Source organism: Salmo salar, chromosome 18 (assembly GCF_965601325.2).
Source record: "Salmo salar chromosome 18, fSalSal1, whole genome shotgun sequence".
Lineage (NCBI taxonomy): Eukaryota > Metazoa > Chordata > Actinopteri > Salmoniformes > Salmonidae > Salmo > Salmo salar.
Window position 1 is genome coordinate 71,557,308 of NC_138308.1, and position 19,835 is coordinate 71,577,142.

General features: G+C 43.1%; 1 protein-coding gene across 2 annotated transcripts; it reads left to right on the top strand.

Annotated features, from left to right (window-relative positions):
* The first annotated feature begins 5,512 nt into the window (after positions 1 to 5,512).
* Positions 5,513 to 16,004, top strand: LOC106577552 (macrophage-capping protein). Of its 2 annotated transcripts, none has more exons than XM_014155680.3 (9): positions 5,513 to 5,646; positions 10,353 to 10,546; positions 12,809 to 12,963; positions 13,478 to 13,639; positions 13,870 to 14,019; positions 14,329 to 14,415; positions 14,639 to 14,771; positions 14,997 to 15,088; positions 15,430 to 16,004. In XM_014155680.3, exons 2-9 carry the CDS (start codon positions 10,354 to 10,356, stop codon positions 15,493 to 15,495), a joined length of 1,038 nt encoding a protein of 345 aa, XP_014011155.1. In that variant the 5' UTR covers positions 5,513 to 5,646; position 10,353; the 3' UTR covers positions 15,496 to 16,004. The 2 variants fall into 2 exon arrangements, with proteins under 2 accessions (XP_014011155.1, XP_014011154.1); XM_014155679.3 differs by lacking the exon at positions 5,513 to 5,646 and adding an exon at positions 6,893 to 7,024.
* Positions 16,005 to 19,835: the final 3,831 nt, after the last annotated feature.

Consider the following 19,835-nt stretch of genomic DNA (forward strand, 5'->3'; position numbering starts at 1 on the left):
GGTCGTGTCTAATTTGAGTTGCTGTCACCTACCAATAAACTGAATGAATCCCTTCATAATTGGATATATGAAGTATTCCATTCTAATGGGTAAGACAAGGATATGGGTGAGGGTAAACAGATTCTAGATATGAGGCTTTACCTTGACGAACTGATCAATAGTCCCCATATTACTATGCAATAAAACATTTTCCATCCCTGTAAGGGCAATTAGTTGCTATCGCTATACTGATTATCATGACTGCTGCAATAATGTGAATCACATTTGTTAGTAAACAAACTTGCATGACAGGAGACTAGGCTTCATTTCCTTACACATCCCCACTGTGGTTTAGTTACACAGAGCCAGCTGTCAGCATGGCTGCAGATGTTAGGGCCTTGTTCCATTTCAAACATTAGCAACAGAAAGTTCGGTGTCAAGAGATCTGAAAATAATAGATAAGTGAAAGCAACATGGTAGACACCCCATTAAGCCTATGAGAGGGCTTGGTGGGAAAGTTGCAATACTAAAAACGAAGGTTCAAATAACTATCAATTTATTTGAGATCTGTGAACACAAAGTGTAGGTGCTAAGGGAAGAGGTTAGGGGTCAAAATGGAATTGGGCCCGAATACTGATTTAACATAAAACATTGTTTTATTTGCTAGTCACTTGATCTTCTGAATTAGTCACAAAGTAAGCCTATTTAGACATTTGACTTCTCTTTTTCCAATGTGGTTGGTGTATTTGGTAGGCCTGATGAAATACACTGCTTCCCTATAGAAACCAAAAGAGGATGTTCCAGGGATGTTTTGAGGATGCAGACAGACCTCAAAATGTGTTAAGGAATGAATATCAATAGGCTATAACAGTCAGCAAAATTGACCAAACGAGTGAAATTAACGATTTACACACGCCTCCGAATATCCATACTAGAGTACTACAGTAGCGGCTCCTGAATGGCTGAGTAGGTGGGGCCGTTAATGCATCGCATTAACCAGCCCGATAATAGATGATTTCCAATTTGATGAATTCCTCTACTCTGAATAGAATAGGAATGGAGTTATAGGCCTGCTCAGGCTGGTTATAGACAGACGATCACAATCGACCTATACCGTAGTAGATCCTATTGCCTAGCCCATCAATCCTATTTCATAAGGACTGAAGACAGAAACAGATCATTTGGTTCCAATTCAACATACATATTTATTAGTAAAACCAAAGTGCTGTAACGTGTATAAATTCAATGAAATAGCCCAGAACACACACCAAAACTTTTCAAATGTTCAAATCAAAAGGCTATTGCACAGAAAAATGTGAACAGTCGGGTGCATTGCGAATTCAGAACCGCTGGACAGCAACATAATAAACTAAAGCGCTGATTATTGGGAACTAGATCAGAATGACTGCTAAGGCTTGATCCATAAAAAAAAAGCTGCAATATGTAACTTTTTGGACGACCCCATCTAATTCACATAGAAATGTGTGTTATACACTGAACAGAAATATAAATGCAAAATGCAAAGTTTAGGTCCCATGTTTCATGAGCTGAAATAAAATAATATAAAAATGTTCCATGCACACCAAATGTATTTCTCTCCATTTTTGTGCACAAATGTGTTTACATCCCTGTTTGTGAGCATTTCTCCTTTGCCAAGATAATCCATCCACCTGACTGACAGGTGTGACATATCAAGAAGCTGATTAAACAGTATGATCATTACACAGTTGCACCTTGTGCTGGGGGCAACAACAGGCCACTTTAAAATGTGCAGTTTTGTCACACAACACAATGCCACATGTCTAAAGTTTTGAGGGAGCGTGCAATTGGCATGCTGACTGCTGGAATGTCCACAAGAGCTGTTGTCAGAGAATGTAATGTTAATTTCTCTGTAATAAGCCTCTAACGATATCCCTCTAGTGGTGTGGGGGCTGTGCTTTGGCAAAGTGGGTGGGGTTATGTCCTGCCTGTTTGGCCCTGTCCGGGGGTATCTTCGGATGGGGCCACAGTGTCTCCTGACCCCTCCTGTCTCAGCCTCCAGTATTTATGCTGCAGTAGTTTATGTGACGGGGGGCTAGGGTCAGTCTGTTATATCTGGAGTATTTCTCCTGTCTTATCCAGTGTCCTGTCTGAATTTAAGTATGCTCTCTCTAATTCTCTCTCTCTTTCTTTCTTTCTTTCTTTCTTTCTTTCTTTCTTTCTTTCTTTCTTTCTTTCTTTCTTTCTTTCTCTCTCTCTCGGAGGACCTGAGCCCTAGGACCATGCCTCAGGACTACCTGGCATGATGACTCCTTGCTGTCCCCAGTCCACCTGGCCGTGCTGCTGCTCCAGTTTCAACTGTTCTGTCTGTGGCTATGGAACCCTGACCTGTTCACAGAACATGCTACCTGTCCCAGACCTGCTGTTTTCAACTCTCTAGAGACAGCAGGAGCGGTAGAGATACTCTCAATGATCGGCTATGAAAGCCAACTGACATTTACTCCTGTGGTGCTGACCTGTTGCACCCTCGACTACTACTGTGATTATTATTATTTGACCATGCTGGTCATTAATGAACATTTGAACATCTTGGCCATGTTCTGTTATAATCTCCACCCGGCACAGCCAGAAGAGGACTGGCCACCCCTCATAGCCTGGTTCCTCTCTAGGTTTCTTCCTAGGGAGTTTTTCCTAACCACCGTGCTTCTACACCTGCATTGCTTGCTGTTTGGAGTTTTAGGCTGGGTTTCTGTACAGCACTTTGAGATATCAGCTGATGTAAGAAGGGCTATATAAATCAATTTGATTTGATTTGATTTAACGCCATTTTAGAGAATTTGGCAATACGTCCAACCGGCCTCACAACCGCAGATCATGTGTAATCACGCCAGCCCAGGACCTCCACATCCGGCTTCTTCACATGCGGGATTGTCTGAGATGGGGTGCCCCTGCCCAGTCATGTGAAATCCATAGATTAGGGCCTAATGAATTTATTTAAATTGACTGATTTCTTTATATGAACTGTAACTCAGTAAAATCTTTGAAATTGTTGCATGTTGCGTTTATATTTTTGTTCAGTATAGATCTGTCATTCTCATTGAAAGTAAATCTAAGAAGCAGTAGATCTGTTCTATATGTGCTATTTCTATGCTTCCCGTTATTAAGATTCACCAGCTTCAAACAGCTGAAAATAAAATATTTTTGGTTACGGGAAAGATATTTCACAGCGGTTTAGATGGCACACTATACTTGCTTTTTTTTATCACATAAACTGAAATTAGGCGAACTATTAGAATTTGAGCAACCAGGAAATGGCGGAGTGATTTCACCATAGTGCATCTTTAAATAATTAAATAGTTAGCCTACAAAACTAAAACAATCCATATGTTCAAATCAAAAGGCCTGATATGTCATATGACATAAATAACGCAGCCACGTCCGAGTCCCCAAACGTAACATATACTAATTTGAGTGCCCCGGATTGATGTTTACTATGTTATGTCTAGTCTATGAGACCAGGCTGGAGACCCCAGTGCGGACACATTCTGAAATCAAAAGATGGTTTAGTATTTGGTTTAAAATCTCAGGGGAAGGTCAGGAGAACAATAAAGACTTTTCTGTGAGAATACAGCAATCCGCTTTGGGTAAAATATAAATAAAGGCTTTTGTTTTCATAGATGTTGCCTACGATGCAATAGGCTTACTCGTCATCATTTTAAGGATAACAAAAACTACTTAGAATACATTTGAACGCCGCAGAAGCTTCGGATATCTTCCCAGTCAAGTAGCCTAGTTTTGTTGTTTGGCTACTTGAAAAGAGCTAGGGCCTATCACTCGCAGCTCACCTCTTCCAATGCATTGTGGAAAAGTGTGCATCATATTCTAGTAGATGAAGAGCCGAAATGAGTAGGCCTATAACATCCTGGCATTTAAACCATACTCGATTTTTGAAACGTTGCATACTATTAACATTATATTTTCGTATACTGATAATGCATAATGCGTGATTGCGTTGTTTCCCGCTATTCGTTGATTTCGGTAGCGCATCCCCATATCTAATTCATCAGCTGTTGTCGAAGCCGAAAATAGTATGACATCCAGGAATTTAATACTTGACTTTCGAAATGTCACGTACTATTAAACTTAATTTTTTCGCATACTCAAACGGCCAACAATTTAGGACGCAAGTATGGGTATTCTGATAAGGCCATTAAAGACGAGACACCATTGTCCAGACTGACTACAAGCAAACATAATATGGGAAAGAAGGTTTAAATGATGGGGTTTGCTGGACACTGCTCCTGTAAATCAGTTCCCCAAATAAAAAATAGAAACATGAGTTTCAAGAATTATTTGCATTGGTCCAGCCTACCCTCTTAGGGAATCCCCTGGTTGGTTTGGTTATGTTGCTATGATTCGGTTGCCCTGCTGTGTTTTTGCTGGTGCCCTGCCGTGTTTTTGCTGGTGCCCTGCTGTGTTTTTGCTGGTGCCCTAGTGTGCTTTTGCTGGTGCCTTCACTGTGTTTTTGCTGGTGCCTTCGCTGTGTTTTTGCTGGTGACCTGCTGTGTTTTTGCTGGTGCCTTCACTGTGTTTTTGCTGGTGCCTTCACTGTGTTTTTGCTGGTGCCTTCACTGTGTTTTTGCTGGTGCCTTCACTGTGTTTTTGCTGGTGCCTTCACTGTGTTTTTGCTGGTGCCTTCACTGTGTTTTTGCTGGTGCCTTCGCTGTGTTTTTGCTGGTGACCTGCTGTGTTTTTGCTGGTGCCTTCGCTGTGTTTTTGCTGGTGCCTTCACTGTGTTTTTGCTGGTGCCTTCACTGTGTTTTTGCTGGTGCCTTCACTGTGTTTTTGCTGGTGCCTTCACTGTGTTTTTGCTGGTGCCTTCACTGTGTTTTTGCTGGTGCCTTCACTGTGTTTTTGCTGGTGCCTTCACTGTGTTTTTGCTGGTGCCTTCACTGTGTTTTTGCTGGTGCCTTCACTGTGTTTTTGCTGGTGCCTTCACTGTGTTTTTGCTGGTGCCTTCGCTGTGTTTTTGCTGGTGCCTTCGCTGTGTTTTTGCTGGTGAACAGCAAAACCAACCTCAAAGTACTTTATTATTTAAGTGCACTAAAAATATATATCATAAGGCCTTACTTTGAGGGCCTAGTTTTTCCCTAATAGAGTGGCCACATCAGGCCTGCAAGTCACATTATGCTGTCTTGCAAAGCAATGTTTAATTCCTATGGTTGAATAGTGTAGCATTAAAATAAACAAACGACTCAGGTCAAACATACTCATGCCACAAAGTCATTCACAACTCTTTCTTAATCTTTTCTGCAAATATTGTCTCCATGCCATACCCTCGCACTCTCACAAAACGTATTCATACTCTGTTCATCTCTACTCTCATGGTCTATCTGTTTCCCTAGTTTCTCTCTCTTTACTTTTAGAAAAAAACTTTTTCTGCAGTTTCATTGTTCTGTAAACCACAGGGCTGGGCTATGATTGCATGAGACAGAGACAGGAAGAGCTTGTGTCTGAGAGTCTGTTTCTGTATGAATGTGTGAGTGTGTGTGTGTGTGTGTGTGTGTGTGTGTGTGTGTGTGTGTGTGTGTGTATATATATGGATGTGTTTTTTGCATGAGTGCATTTCCTCTCTCTGTCTGCACCGACGGTGTCCTGATCCATTTCCTCCTCACCTAAAGTTGCAAGGTAAGTGCTCTACAAAATAACTTTAACTTTTAACTACTTTTTCCCCATTTCCCTTATTTTCATTGTCTTTCTTTTCTCCACAATTTTTCCTAGGTACTAGGAATCTGAGACGGAACAATAAAACTAGTCACACTTCGCTTGCCTCACTCTTTCCATCCCTCCCTCTAACTCTCCTTCCCTCCATCCTCTCTCAATATCTCTATCAATCATAACATGTTTAGCTATCTCTTTATTCTCCTCCCTATTTCTCTCTTTCTGTTTCGAGATTGTTTATGGACTCTGCTCTGCACGTAGTCCTTTATCACCTGTCTCAATGTAATTATTCCCCTTGTATTTCATCCCTCTCTACTTCCCTGCTCCTCTCCTCTCACCTCATTTCTTTCTCCCACACGCGCACGCACGAGCATCACGCACACACACACACGTGGCAAATTGCTCTCATATCTCCCTCCGACACTCCCTCTGTCTGCCTGTATTTTGTCCCCGCTCATATTTCTACCTCTGATTAAAAGCGCATGAATGATCTGATTAGCTTAATGACCCCAGTATCCTATCTCTGACGCCCATTTCTCTCTCTATCTCTCCCGCCATCCCTATCAATCTCCATCTGACTTGAGGCCATAGGCCGCTCTGCTGCTCAGGGCCAAAGGCCTACATTAACATTTACATTTACGCCATTTAGCAGACGCTCTTATCCAGAGCAACTTACAGGTTCCCTGTCTCTTGGGCTACGTCCCAGTTCTCTTATATTGCCTCCTTTCCTTGCACCCTAGTTTCCTTTCCTTGATCACTGATCTGGATGGAAGAGACTGAATGGGAGATGCAATGGGGACCAATTGTCCTGTCTTGTCCAGTTCATTCTAATCAATGCTCATGAGAGACGAGACGAGGAAAGGAGGGTGTTAATTTGTTCATGGTCAGGGGCAATCTACAAATTGCCTGTCGCGTCAGAATTAGCTATCTGTCAGCGTTAGGACACATCTCTTCCCTCTCCCTTCGTCTCTCCCTCCCTCCTTCCTCCCCTGGCCCACGGAAAGTGTCTAGGCAGTTGAGAGGGGAGATGGGGGAGGCAGTAGAGGGAGAGAGTGGGGAGGAATGCCACAGTAGGCAGGCCCAGCAGTCACGATTATCACCGTGGTGTTTAGCGTTTGTCAGGAACCCGACTCTTCCCCCACAGAGCGCCCTCGCCATGGCCGCTCAGATCACTCCCCAGGCTCACATTACCTTCCTCATATAAGCTAACCAGGTGAGGAGCACCAACACACTCCTCCTCACCCAGGCCCCCTGAGTCCACTCACACACACAGTCACGAGCGGCCATCAGGCAGAATGGAGCTGGAGTCAGGTGCGGTGCCGGAGCTAGCCGAGGGGATCATGCAGTTAAGTGGACCGGGGATTTTTCCTCTTCACGACTCTGTCTAAGCATTGTAACCCTGACGCCTTCCGTCGCCCGCCCGCAGCCCTTGTGTGTGGGGGTTGGTGGTGGCTATTTGGCAGTATGTGTCCTACCTAGGCTAGCATGTGTGTTATATTTACTCTCGCTCTCTCTCTTTTTACCCATTACTCTTTTTCTGACAGGTTACTTTTAGTAGCTTGTTTTGTTTTGTTGACTTGATTCTCTGGTTTAGTTTTTCATCTGCTTTGCTAACTGGATTTAATCAGTCAGTTCTGTTTTCACAAGGGCCTAATAGCCTTGCTGCTAGATAGCATGAGAGTTTAGCTTCTATCCTCCTCACTGGGATCCTGCAATCCCTGCTGAAAAAAAAGCTGGTCCATGCTGGTCTATGCTGGTTCAGAATGGTCAAACTGGTATGGCAAAACCATGCCCATGATTTCCATATTTCCCAGCATGCTCTATTTCAATATATGTTTTGTTTGTTGTGTTTTTGCATGTACATTGATTCATTCATTAATGAGTCGTATGCTACACAAAGATACATAACATACATGTTTCTAAACTAATCCAATCTGTTAGTTGGATTTATTGCACCCGTTACTGAAATGGTTGTTCCAGTTTAGATGGTTTAGGTAGTCTCTCTCATTCCACTTTCTAACCCTGGTAGTCATTCTACATTTAGCTTGTGGGTGAATACAAGTTACAATTGTTGGATATCCCCACTCTGGCTGGATTCCAATAGGAATTATACATCACTTTGCAAGCCAGCATGATGTGACTTGCAGGCCTGATGTGGCCACTGTATTGGGGAAAAACTAGGCCCTTAAAGTAAGGCCTTATGATCTATGTAATGCACTGTCTTGAATAATGAAGCACTTGATGGTTTTGCTGGTCACCAGCAAAAACACAGCCAAGGCACCAGCAAAAACACAACAGGGCACCCCCCTATGCTGGTCTATGCTGCTGTTTTCAGCAGGGACGTGCATGAACTTCCTTGCCGGCACTTCCTTATACCTAAATCATTACCTGTGATGTATAGAAAGTTATTGATTCAGGTTTAGTTTCACATGTATTTTGTGTTTGTGACACAGTCTCAACAGTATTAAGTGACTCAGCTCTAGTAGCATCAGGAAAGGGTTTAGCTGATCCTTTAACAGGCTTTAGGCATGTGTTGTGTACCTCTTCTGCTTTGTGGCCCACAAACACTCAAACACTGTCTAACCACATGTGAAATCGTTCTCAATTGAGGAAGCAATTATGAACCTGTTGACCTATGTGCTCACACCAAGTTATGAAAGAGCGAAAGGCTGCTGTTGCCATATCAGTGTATATGTATTTTATCTAAAGACGAATCAAGGATGGCGACCGGCGAGTACTTAGCGTGTTTGCGCCACTTTCTTTTTTTTCCCTCTCTCTCTCTCTCTTTCTCTCTCTCAGTAAGAACACTCAGTCGATTGTTAACCACGGTAAGCTCTGTGTGGTTGTTTGGAGGGAGAGAGTGAGTCATAGTTGCAGTGTCCATAGATGCTGATCAAAACAGCCATGTTCTTTGTCTCAGGGGTGGGGCTTTAACTTCAAAAAAGTTGCAGACTCAAGACGTTTGTGAGTGCTCGAAGCCACTGACTCGATCCATGACCTCTCATCGTCATGTAACCTTTTACGATGGGCAATGGTCGTGCCAACCCAATTCAATCCCACTTTATCAGTACTGAGTTTTTTCAGTGGCGCCTGTATAACTGAAAAATGTCAACTCAATGCCATGCCAAGAGTTTTTACAGCTTTAGTAAAAGCAACATATTTTTTTATATTTTTTTTTATGAAGACGTGTTTTGTGCATGCACTGGATTGTGAGAGAGCGTTTTCGTTTCTTTGGGACATATTTTTCCTAAATGTGTCATTGCCATTAAGGACTGGTTTCTTTCAAGGTTACTCAAAACCCAGGCCATTTCCCTTCATGCTAATATTAAAAATATAGAGTGGAAACCATGACAAGTCTTTGCCAGTCTGGCTCCCACTTCACCTGGTAGTTACCTACAGTGTAATTATAGTGCAACTACACATGTTCTGTGAGAGTTGGGTGAACTCTTTGGTGAGTAGTGTTATTGTAACGTAGTGTACTTACCACAACTATAATACACCATCGAACCTGCTTATTACCCATAGAGCCCTTTGATTGATTTGTTTTAGGTGTAACGTTACTGGATTGACAGTGAAGCAGCCCCTTTAAGACAAACAACAGGACATCCAGTTGAATGAGGATAGACCATACAAAACAATCAACATAGAGCTCTGTTTCAGGGTGAATAGGTTCTAAACGATAAACATCGATGCTACCTGTCTCCAGTGATATTCCACCTGCCTTCCATTTTATACACAAACAAAGGTCTGCCAAAGGACATTGGCCACGTTTAGTGTAGTCAGAACAACTGTCTAAGGCCAGTTGACTTGAGTGTAGCCTGTACAACATCCAACCTTCATTTACCCTGGAGTATGACTCTATCACTTACTGAATCGGATTGCTACAGGGAAATGGCAACGGCAGAAGTACTATGAATCGATAAAGCTGTGTATATTATAGCTTTGGAAACTGTGGCTAGAGAGAGACAGAGAAGAGAGCCCGAGAGAGCTACGAGAGAGGGAGAGATATTTAGTTCAGTGTGTGCATGTGAGACTTGATACGACTCGCCCTCTAGACACACCCTCTTTTGTACAACCACAAGTGTTGTATGGGTCGGTTTGCCTGCTATGTTGTCGTATTACACAACAATGATGTAACCCATCTGCCCCTATGGCCTTCATCAAGCAACTTGACCCCTCATTTTGCGTCCTCTCTTCTACTCATTTCCACCTCTTTCTCCCTGTTTCTGTCTTCCGGCAGAAATAGTGATTGTTATCATGCTGTGGTTAAATGAGTTGTCACCCATCCACTCCATTCTCTGTCTGTTTTCCAATATGGAAATCGGTGTTCTTGCCAAGTGAAAGCAATTTCCCTTAGTTGACTGTTTCTGCCACCTCCAGCGGCAACAACTCCCTATCTCCATTTGTTTCATTTCATAGCAAAGAAATACACCCTTTCTCACAGCCCGGAAAATACAACAGACTCCACTTACACCCTTTCTCTTCCAACTCTCCCTTCCCCAACTCTACCATTCATGTATCCTCCACCCTTACCTCCCCTGACCCAGTGCAGAATGCTCCCTTTCCAGACAACCACCCTCCCCCATAATCCTACATCCTACCTACCATCCATCCATCCCCCACCACCATCACATCCACTGACCCACTCTCTCCTCTGCTTCTTCCCAATGCAGAATGTTCCCCTGCCAGGCAGCGCCGGGCCAGTTTGGACCAGAGACACGGGAGCCGGGGCTGAAGGTGTGGCGGGTGGAGAAGATGAAGGCGGTGCTGCTGGAGCCGGCTGAGGTGGGGGCCTTCTTCAACGGAGACTCCTACCTGGTGCTGGAGCACAGGGGGGACCAGGGGGCAGACCTGCACATGTGGATAGGTGAGGTTACGTAAAATGGGTGCGTGTTAACAGTGCCTTCGGAAAGTATTCAGACCCCTTGACTTTTTCCACATTTTGTTACATTACAGCCTTATTCTAAAATTGATGAAATAAAAAAACATCCTCAGCAATCTACACACAGAATCCCATAATGACTACGTGAAAACAGGTTTTTAGAATTTTTTGCACCTGTGGTAGATTCAATTGATTGGTCAGGATTTGGAAAGGCACACACCTGTCTATAAGGTCCCACATTGAAGGTCCCCAAGAGAACAGTGGCCTCCATAATTCTTAAATGGAAGAAATTTGGAACCACCAAGACTCTTCCTAGAGCTGTCCGCTCAGCCAAACTGAGCAATTGGGGGAGAAGGGCCTTGTTCAGGGAGGTGACCACAACCCGATGGTCACTCTGACAGAACTCCAGAGTTCCTCTGTGGAGATGGGAGAACCTTCCAGAAGGACAACCATATCTGCAGCACTCCACCAATCAGGTTCATCTTCCAACAGGACAACGACCCTAAGCACACATCCAAGATAACGGAGGAGTGGCTTCGGGACAAGTCTCTGAATGTCCTTGAGTGGCCCAGCCAGAGCCCGGACATGCACCTGATCGAACATCTATGGAGAGATCTGAAAATAGCTGTGCAGCAACGCTCCCCATCCATCCTGACAGAGCTTGAGAGGATCTGCAGAGAAAAATGGGAGAAACTCCCCAAATATAGGTGTGCCAAGCTTGTAGCGTCATACCCAAGAAGACTCAAGGCTGTAATCGCTGCCAAAGGTCCTTCAACAAAGTACTGAGTAAAGGGTCTGAATACTTATGTAAATCTGATATTTCAGTTTTATATTTTTAAATAAATTAGCAAAAATGTATTAAAACCTGGTTTTGCTTTGTCATTATAGGGTGTTGATGACGGAAAACAGCTATTTAATAAATTATTGAATAAGGCTGTAATGTCACAAAATGTGGGAAAAGTCAAGGGATCTGAATACTTTCCGAATGCACTGTATATGTCAAATAAGTAGTGTCCAGAGTTTCTACTGACCAGGATCTGTATTCACATAGCGTGTCAGAGTAGGAGTGCTGATCTAGGATCAGGTTCCCCTGTCTTATTCATTATGATCTAAAAGGCTAAACTGATACAAGGTCAACACTCCTACTCTGAGAGGGTCTGGAGATTTTGCTGGTCAAGTCACATGTTCATGAGAAACTCATGAGGCCCCACTAATAAGGTACTGGGCATAAAAACCTGCAGAACAATGTAGTAAAATACTCCAACACATACCCTTAATTGAAGTACAATGCTTTGATCTATATGGATATTTGCCAGAACTTCAATAGAAAAGGTGTAGGAGCATTTGAGTGTGCTACTCAACTAACTGTTATGGAATGGGTGAGTTGCAGTCATCATAGGCCATAAGGAGGACGAGGACTATCTGTGTACATTAGAAAGTAGATACATGTAAGAGTGGGATGGAAAAGGATGCCTCAGTCTCTTGGCATAAGAGCCCTCTATTATCTTCCATGGATGGGGCCTCGTAAGCTCGTATCCAGTACTGCTCTGTGTATCCAAACTACTAGCCAACCCATTGTGTACACGCCTAATTAACCTCCTTGCGGTTGAAAAGCTAATAACCCGCATGCGTTTAGTGATGACACACACGCCACGACGCTGACCCAACGACTGATTATGTGAGGACGGAGACTAAGACTGATGGATGGAAGGATGATGAGAGAATGGGGGGGAATAAAAGAGGAGAAGAGCTCCCCAGGGGAAAGGGCTGGGTTCTGTGTGTGTGTTCATAAAAAATGCAGTAGGGCTGTTATAGTACTCAAATGTGGCTGTTGTTTCCAGCATGTATCCGGTGCTTAGGTGACACTAAGCCAATTGTCATTGCATGGAAGAGGGCTCCCCTCAAAAAGCACCCCCTCCCCTCTCTCCCTGGCCTCTCTGTCGCTCGTGACCCCTCCCTCCACCTCTTACATGACCCCTCCCTATTTTGTCTTTATTTACCTGTCACTCACTCACTCACTCACTCACTCACTCACTCACTCACTCACTCACTCACTCACTCACTCACTCACTCACTCACTCACTCACTCACTCACTCACTCACTCGCTCACTTGTTTAGTCTATGCACCCCATTTCACCCAACCTCTCTCTCCCTTTACCGCCTGACCATTCTCTTTTTTGTAACTCTCCCCCTTTTCTCCCTTTCCCTACCTTCACAACCCCCCCCTCTCTCTCTCTTCCTCCCAGGTGAGAAGTCATCTCGTGACGAGCAGGTGGCGTGTGCCATGCTGGCTACCCAGCTGGACAACTTCCTGGGTGGTGACCCCATCCAGCATCGCCAGGTCCAGGGCTACGAGGCCCCAGAGTTCATGAACCTCTTCCCCAGGGGGGTCAGCTACAAGGTGGGCAGGAGGAGGGAGGATACTCCTAGTTCATGTTTACTGACAACACAAGGTCCCAATCCTATCTTGAGAAATGCATGTGTATGGGATTTTATGTGCAAACTTTCCCATGGACATCAATGTGTGATTTACTGTATCTGGAACTTTGTAATCCGTGTGTTTCCCACATTAGATTTGGGCCCACTATGAGTAATGCATGTTTATCCTAACGTGTTAGGAGTGAGTCCTATATTGCCAGTAAATGTAGTGTTTTTCCGGTAGAAGCACTACTTTGCATAATTTCATCATATGCTGCTGATTTCTTACCATATCATTCCATATCTCTCTCTTTGAAGCGTTAGCCAGTAAAACCCCAAATACTTCCTGGTTAGATACAGATAAGAAGAATCGACCATAAACAACATTTTCAGATTGTTACCGTTCTCTTTTCTTCTTTCTTTTCCTCTCTTCTATTACTTTTACTCACTTTCTCTCAAAAACACACATACGTACGCACGCACACTCACACGTGTAGGACGGTGGTGTGGAGTCGGGTTTCAGGCGGCCCCAGGGTGGGTCAGGGCCGGTCCACAGGCTGTACCAGATCAAAGGGAAGCGCAACATCCGTGCCAAGGAGGTGGTGCTGAGCTGGGAGAGCTTCAACAAGGGAGACTGCTTCATCCTGGACCTGGGAGAGGTGAGCTAGAGGGAGAGAGAGAGGGGGAGAGGTAAAAGGGGAGAGAAGGGGCAGGGGAGAGAGGGGGAGAGGTGACAGGGAGGTGGAGGGGGAGGGGGAGGGGTGAGAGCAAGGGTGGGGAGAACATGACATTGTTGCCTTGCCAAATCCAAATGTCCAATTTCCCCTCATTTAGTGATCAATAAAGTAGGCCTAATGAAATAAAAAAACATGTCTGTTTATGTCTTTAGACCATATTTTCGTGGATCGGCTCGCAGGCAAACATGTTTGAGAAGCAGAAGTCGCGTGAGATCGCTAGCCTGATCCGCGACACTGAGAGGCACGGTAAAGCACGCATCACTGACATCAGTGAGGGAGAGGAGACGCCGGAGATGCTCAAGGTAAAATGGCCGACATAGTCCTTTCCTCCCAAAGCAAATTAAAACAAAGTCACAGACCTAGAGACTTGTCAATCCTCTAATGTCTAAGCATATTTAGAGACTTTGATATTAAGGTATAGGAAGGTAATGGGTCTGTAGTTAGTCAGACATGTTACAATTTCTTCCATTCTGTCACAAACTAGTCTACTCACAAACACTTTTGTTTTGTGGACTGAGGTTGCTGACATGATGTTGAGGATCTAACTGACTTAAAAAATAAAAAATAAACCTCACCACAATCCATGTTCCACTCTGCCATGTGATTGACAGGTGCTGGGACCAATGGTAGAGCTGGCAGAGAGCACTCCAGAAGAGGACAGTCAAGCAGACGTCTCCAACTCCGCCTCCCTCTACAAGGTGGCTGGACATTACAATTCTATTATTAAACAGTGGTGTGTCTCATGAAATGTTCTATTGCATTACAACAGTACTATTGTAAATGGATAGCTCACCCCATTTGAGGTATTTTGGAACAGCACAGCTAGCTATACTTTGGGTCTCTTTTTTCCCCAAGAGCAAACAAGGTGAACTAGTTCACAAATGAACTAAAAGTCATGGCTGGTGTTGTTGTCCTCCACAGGTGTCCGATGCGACAGGTAAGATGAAGCTGACCAATGTCTCTGAAAAATGCCCATTTGCCAAGGACCTTCTGATGCGTGAAGACTGCTTTATTCTAGACAACGGGGCCAATGGAAAGATCTTCGTCTGGAAAGGTGAGGAAAACATGTGAACCTCAACTAACATATTTCTGCTCCATGAAATGTATCCCTAGAATAAGTTTTTCGATATCCAACTAGATATCCAGTGTCTCATTAAAAACAAATTTAATCAGTGTTTGTATTGAATAAAGTGAATTGACATTATCATGGTGAGACCTTACTGAGACCTCTATGGGTTAGACTGAGGTGAGACGTTATCCCACTTGTTATGATTGACAGGTATGGGAGCCAATGCAGAGGAGAAAAGGGAGGCCTTGAAAATGGCAGATGACTTCATCCAACAGATGAACTACCCCAGGATGAAAACACAGGTGAGTCAAGCATGATCTCACAAATGACAAAAACCCAGACATTATTTTCTTATTGTCCACCCATTAAGTCTACCCAGCAGCATAACGTCAGCAAGTGATAGCGTCATGATTTTATTATACCTGAAAACAGTAGAATTTGCATATTTAAGTCCAGTAAGTCAAATTCCATGTAAGTCTTCCTCCATTATAACATTGCACTGCGCAGTGTGTTGTGTAACCACCAGGTCATGAACCCAGTGTCATAAATGCTTTGTGTGTATATTGTAGGGTGGTTTATGTGTATATGATGCACTAGATAAACAGTTATGGCCGGGTAGTCAAATCTCTGCATTGTCTTACAGGTGGAGATTCTACCACAGGGGAGGGAGACGATCATCTTCAAGCAATTCTTCAACAACTGGAACTAAACTACAAGGGTTTTCAGAAAGGGGTCTCAATTAACTGTTGCACTCCTAAAATATAATGAAATAACAACCTGGAATATAAAAGGTCTCAATCAATGTTTAAAAGTCTTCTCATAAGGAGTGAAAAAATCTCAAATTCAAGAACATTTTTTTTTTTTTATATGTGTTTACTTATATGTATATATTTGTAAGGTACTGTACTCACAGACAACAACTGTTTAGTCATGCATAGGTCAAATTAACTCAAAATAATGAGAGCATTTATAATGATGTCACACCAAATGGATCCCTAAGTCACTACTACTGGTTCTGACTGGGAAGGAAAACATGTGCTCACTGGTCTTACTGGGCTCTGTTAGTGGTCTTATTTAAAGCCAAGATGATATTCCACAAAGCCTATAAAGTGAATTTGTTTGCTTTTTTTTTTTACATTTGTTTAAGAATTACAGGGACATATTCAAATAATACCTGTAGTAGATTATGAAAATAAATGGAAACTGAAAGAACCCGTACAGAGCGTGGCTTCGTCAACTCTCACAATGACATTGTCTGCGTTCCAAATGGCACCCTATTCCCTATATAGTGCACTACTTTTGACCAGGGTCCAAAAGGTCAAAAGTAGTGCCCTATGTAGGGAATAGGGTGCCATTTGGGACACAACCGTTGAGTGACTAAGTTTTTATTAACTGTGCCTATTCTCCCCTGTTTGTTTTCCTCACTGGAATAATCAATCCATTTTGACCTTTCACCTGCATGGTGAGAAGTTCCTTGGTTGTTTCACTTAACGGGTTAACCCCACCTACACCTGAGGGATTTAACCTTCCATTAACGTTAACCTCCAGGGGCTACTGTTGGGGTCGACAGAGATAGCCTATGTTTATGTTCTTAAAATGTGTATCTAGCTAATGACTATTGTCTTTGACTGGGGACTGATTGTCTGTCCTGAAGTGGAGGTGACTGTTGGTTTCTGTTGCAACCTGGAGATTATTAAGCTAATATTGACCTTTATTCCTTTGATGTGTGCGATCAACACTCAAAACTGTAAAAGGACCCCCTTCCAATACATGCACCCACACACTCACACTATTACGGGTCTTTAAGGCCCGCACAGACTGTACGATTTTGCCATCCCCAAACAACATTTCCACGTCGTGGGCAAATTCTTAGGTTGTAAACGATTGTCGGACATCTTGGCTCATTCAGTGTGACAGGGTCTAGGTCTGACAATTAAGTACCATTACGTGTGATTGTAGGCTCCAACAAAGTTCTGTCAGTGTCTGAAATGTTGAGCCTTTATCATGTGGTGTGGCTGATGTTACGAGCCTTTCCCGGTGACAAATAGGAACACCTCCGGCACTGAGTATGCACACAATAATACGATTGTTGTGAATAGTCCGATTATTAAAATAGTTTGATTTAAACATTTACTTGCTTTGCAAGAAAACGATTTCCTAATAATCTTGTTTACATGACACATCTGAAATCAGGTTACCTGATGGGACTTTGATAAATTCACAAAATCGCTAATCCAAATTAATGTTCTACCACAGCAACCATGTTATTTTTGGTAAGCATATTTGATTCTGACATATAAGGTTAGTAAAATGCATACTTTTAGTTTTTCCAAATTCAATTAACTTGTGCATAAGCATAGAGGAGGCTTGAGCTGCTGGTGCTGGCACATGTGCAGATCAAATGCACCGCTGCAGTTGATGCAGCCGCCTAAATCGGCTGACGTAGGTTCCCAAGCCAACCACAGAATGTGACGACCAAACTGAAGCAAATTGCACAATCTGTCCAGGTTGATCTCAAGAGTTTAATTTGGGAACATCGCACAGTGTGACATGTAATTATCGTAAAAGACTGAATCCGACGTACAGTTTGTATCATAAAAGACTGAATGCGACGTACAGTTTGTATCGTAAAAGACTGAATCCGACGTACAGTGTGGGAAGGCCTTAACCCCTTTCTGGGCCATTCATTACGACATTTCACCTGGCAAACCAACTATTAGACACTAATTCCCAGTTCTAACTATTGGTAAGTAATTCAGGTGTGATCATGACAGGTCAAGATGATGCATGACGCAAAGAACCATGCAAGCTCTCACCTTTGCATTCATATCTATCAAATTTATGATCGCTATTGCCTTTTGTCTTAGCAACAGCAGGGCAATACTAAGCAGCAACAAAGTTCAGATTGAGTTTGCCAACCAGGCAGATTTATGGTTGTTTATTCAGAAGAAGAGAGATACCAAAACTGTTAGGGCCTACATGAAGCTGTCCCAACAGCAGAGCTTTCTTTTCAGCACCATGGAGTGAATCCTTACCACCGCTACACCTGGCTATCAGCGGAGCCTTGTCTGGTAGCGAAACTGTTCATTCAGCCTAAATTACTGCCTTTAAAAAAAAATATAGCTGATATGGCTGACTTGCTTAAACAAATTTGGTTTCTACTGACAATTGAGATGTACAAACTATGGCATAAGGGGACGACAAGCGGATAAGGGGCAATCCGTAATTTCGATTAAGACGTTAATGAGCGAGCTAGGACAGATATAGACAATATAACTATTTGTTCAGCACTTTTGAAATGTACAGAGACAGAATTCAAAAGATGAACGGTTCTTACAGTATTCTCCCTGTACAGCAAGTCAGAACCGTAGGATAAACAAAGGATGCTTATATGCAGACAATGAAAGCTCTTACAATATTTGATGATTACATTTCTCTAAAGCAAGCTATAGGCTACATGTGCACCACCAATTCTGAAAAGTAGACACATTTACGAGGGGAAAGGGACCAAATTATTAGGGTGAGGCACATGGGCAACTAACAGCTTACTACACAACATACCCTTAGTATTACTTTTTTAGCTACAGTATACAGTTGAAGTCGGAAGTTTACATACACTTAGGTTGGAGTCATTAAAACTTGTTTTTCAACCACTCCACAAATTTCTTGTTAACAAACTATAGTTTTGGCAAGTCGGTTAGGACATCTACTTTGCGCATGACACAAGTAATTTTTCCAACAATTGTTTACAGACAGATTATTTCACTTATAATTCACTGTATCACAATTCCATTGGGTTAGAAGTTTACATACACTAATTTTACTGTGCCTTTAAACATCTTGGAAAATTCCAGAAAATTATGTCATGGCTTTAGAAGCTTTTGATAGGCTAATTAACATCATTTGAGTCAATTGGAGGTGTACCTGTGGATGTATTTAAAGGCCTACCTTCAAACTCGGTGCCTCTTTGCTTGACATCATGGCAAAATCAAAAGAAATCAGCCAAGACCTCAGAAAACAAATTGTAGACATCCACAAGCCTGGTTCATCCTTGGGAGCAATTTCCAAACGCCTGAAGGTACCACGTTCATCTGTACAAACACTAGTACACAAGTATAAACACCATGGGACCACGCAGCCATCATGCCACTCAGGAAGGAGACACGTTCTGTCTCGTTGAGATGAACGTACAGTGGGGGAAAAAAGTATTTGATCCCCTGCTGATTTTGTACGTTTGCCCACTTGCAAAGAAATTATCCATCTATAATTTTAATAGTAGGTTTATTTGAACAGTGAGAGACAGAATAACAACAAAAAAATCCAGAAAACGCATGTCAAAAATGTTATAAAATGATTTGCATTTTAATGAGGGAAATAAGTATTTGACCCCTCTGCAAAACATGACTTAGTACTTGGTGGCAAAACCCTTGTTGGCAATCACAGAGGTCAGACGTTTCTTGTAGTTGGCCACCAGGTTTGCACACATCTCAGGAGGGATTTTGTTCCACTCCTCTTTGCAGATCTTCTCCAAGTCATTAAGGTTTCGAGGCTGACGTTTGGCAACTCGAACCTTCAGCTCCCTCCACACATTTTCTATGGGATTAAGGTCTGGAGACTGGCTAGGCCACTCCAGGACCTTAATGTGCTTCTTCTTGAGCCACTCCTTTGTTGCCTTGGCCGTGTGTTTTGGGTCATTGTCATGCTGGAATACTCATCCACGACCCATTTTCAATGCCCTGGCTGAGGGAAGGAGGTTCTCACCCAAGATTTGACGGTACATGGCCCCGTCCATCATCCCTTTGATGCGGTGAAGTTGTCCTGTCCCCTTAGCAGAAAAACACCCCCAAAGCATAATGTTTCCACCTCCATGTTTGACAGTGGGGATGGTGTTCTTGGGGTCATAGGCAGCATTCCTCCTCCTCCTCCAAACACGGCGAGTTGAGTTGATGTCAAAGAGCTCCATTTTGGTCTCATCTGACCACAACACTTGTCACCAGTTGTCCTCTGAGTCATTCAGATGTTCATTGGCAAACTTCAGACGGGCATGTA

Coding starts and splice junctions, on each gene's coding strand:
- LOC106577552 (XM_014155679.3), top strand. CDS start 6,975: ATGGAGCTGGAGTCAGGTGCGGTGCCGGAGCTAGCCGAGGGGATCATG. Junction 7,025..10,352: donor CTAGCCGAGGGGATCATGCA/GTTAAGTGGACC, acceptor TTCCCAATGCAG/AATGTTCCCCTGCCAGGCAG. Junction 13,640..13,869: donor TCATCCTGGACCTGGGAGAG/GTGAGCTAGAGG, acceptor TTATGTCTTTAG/ACCATATTTTCGTGGATCGG.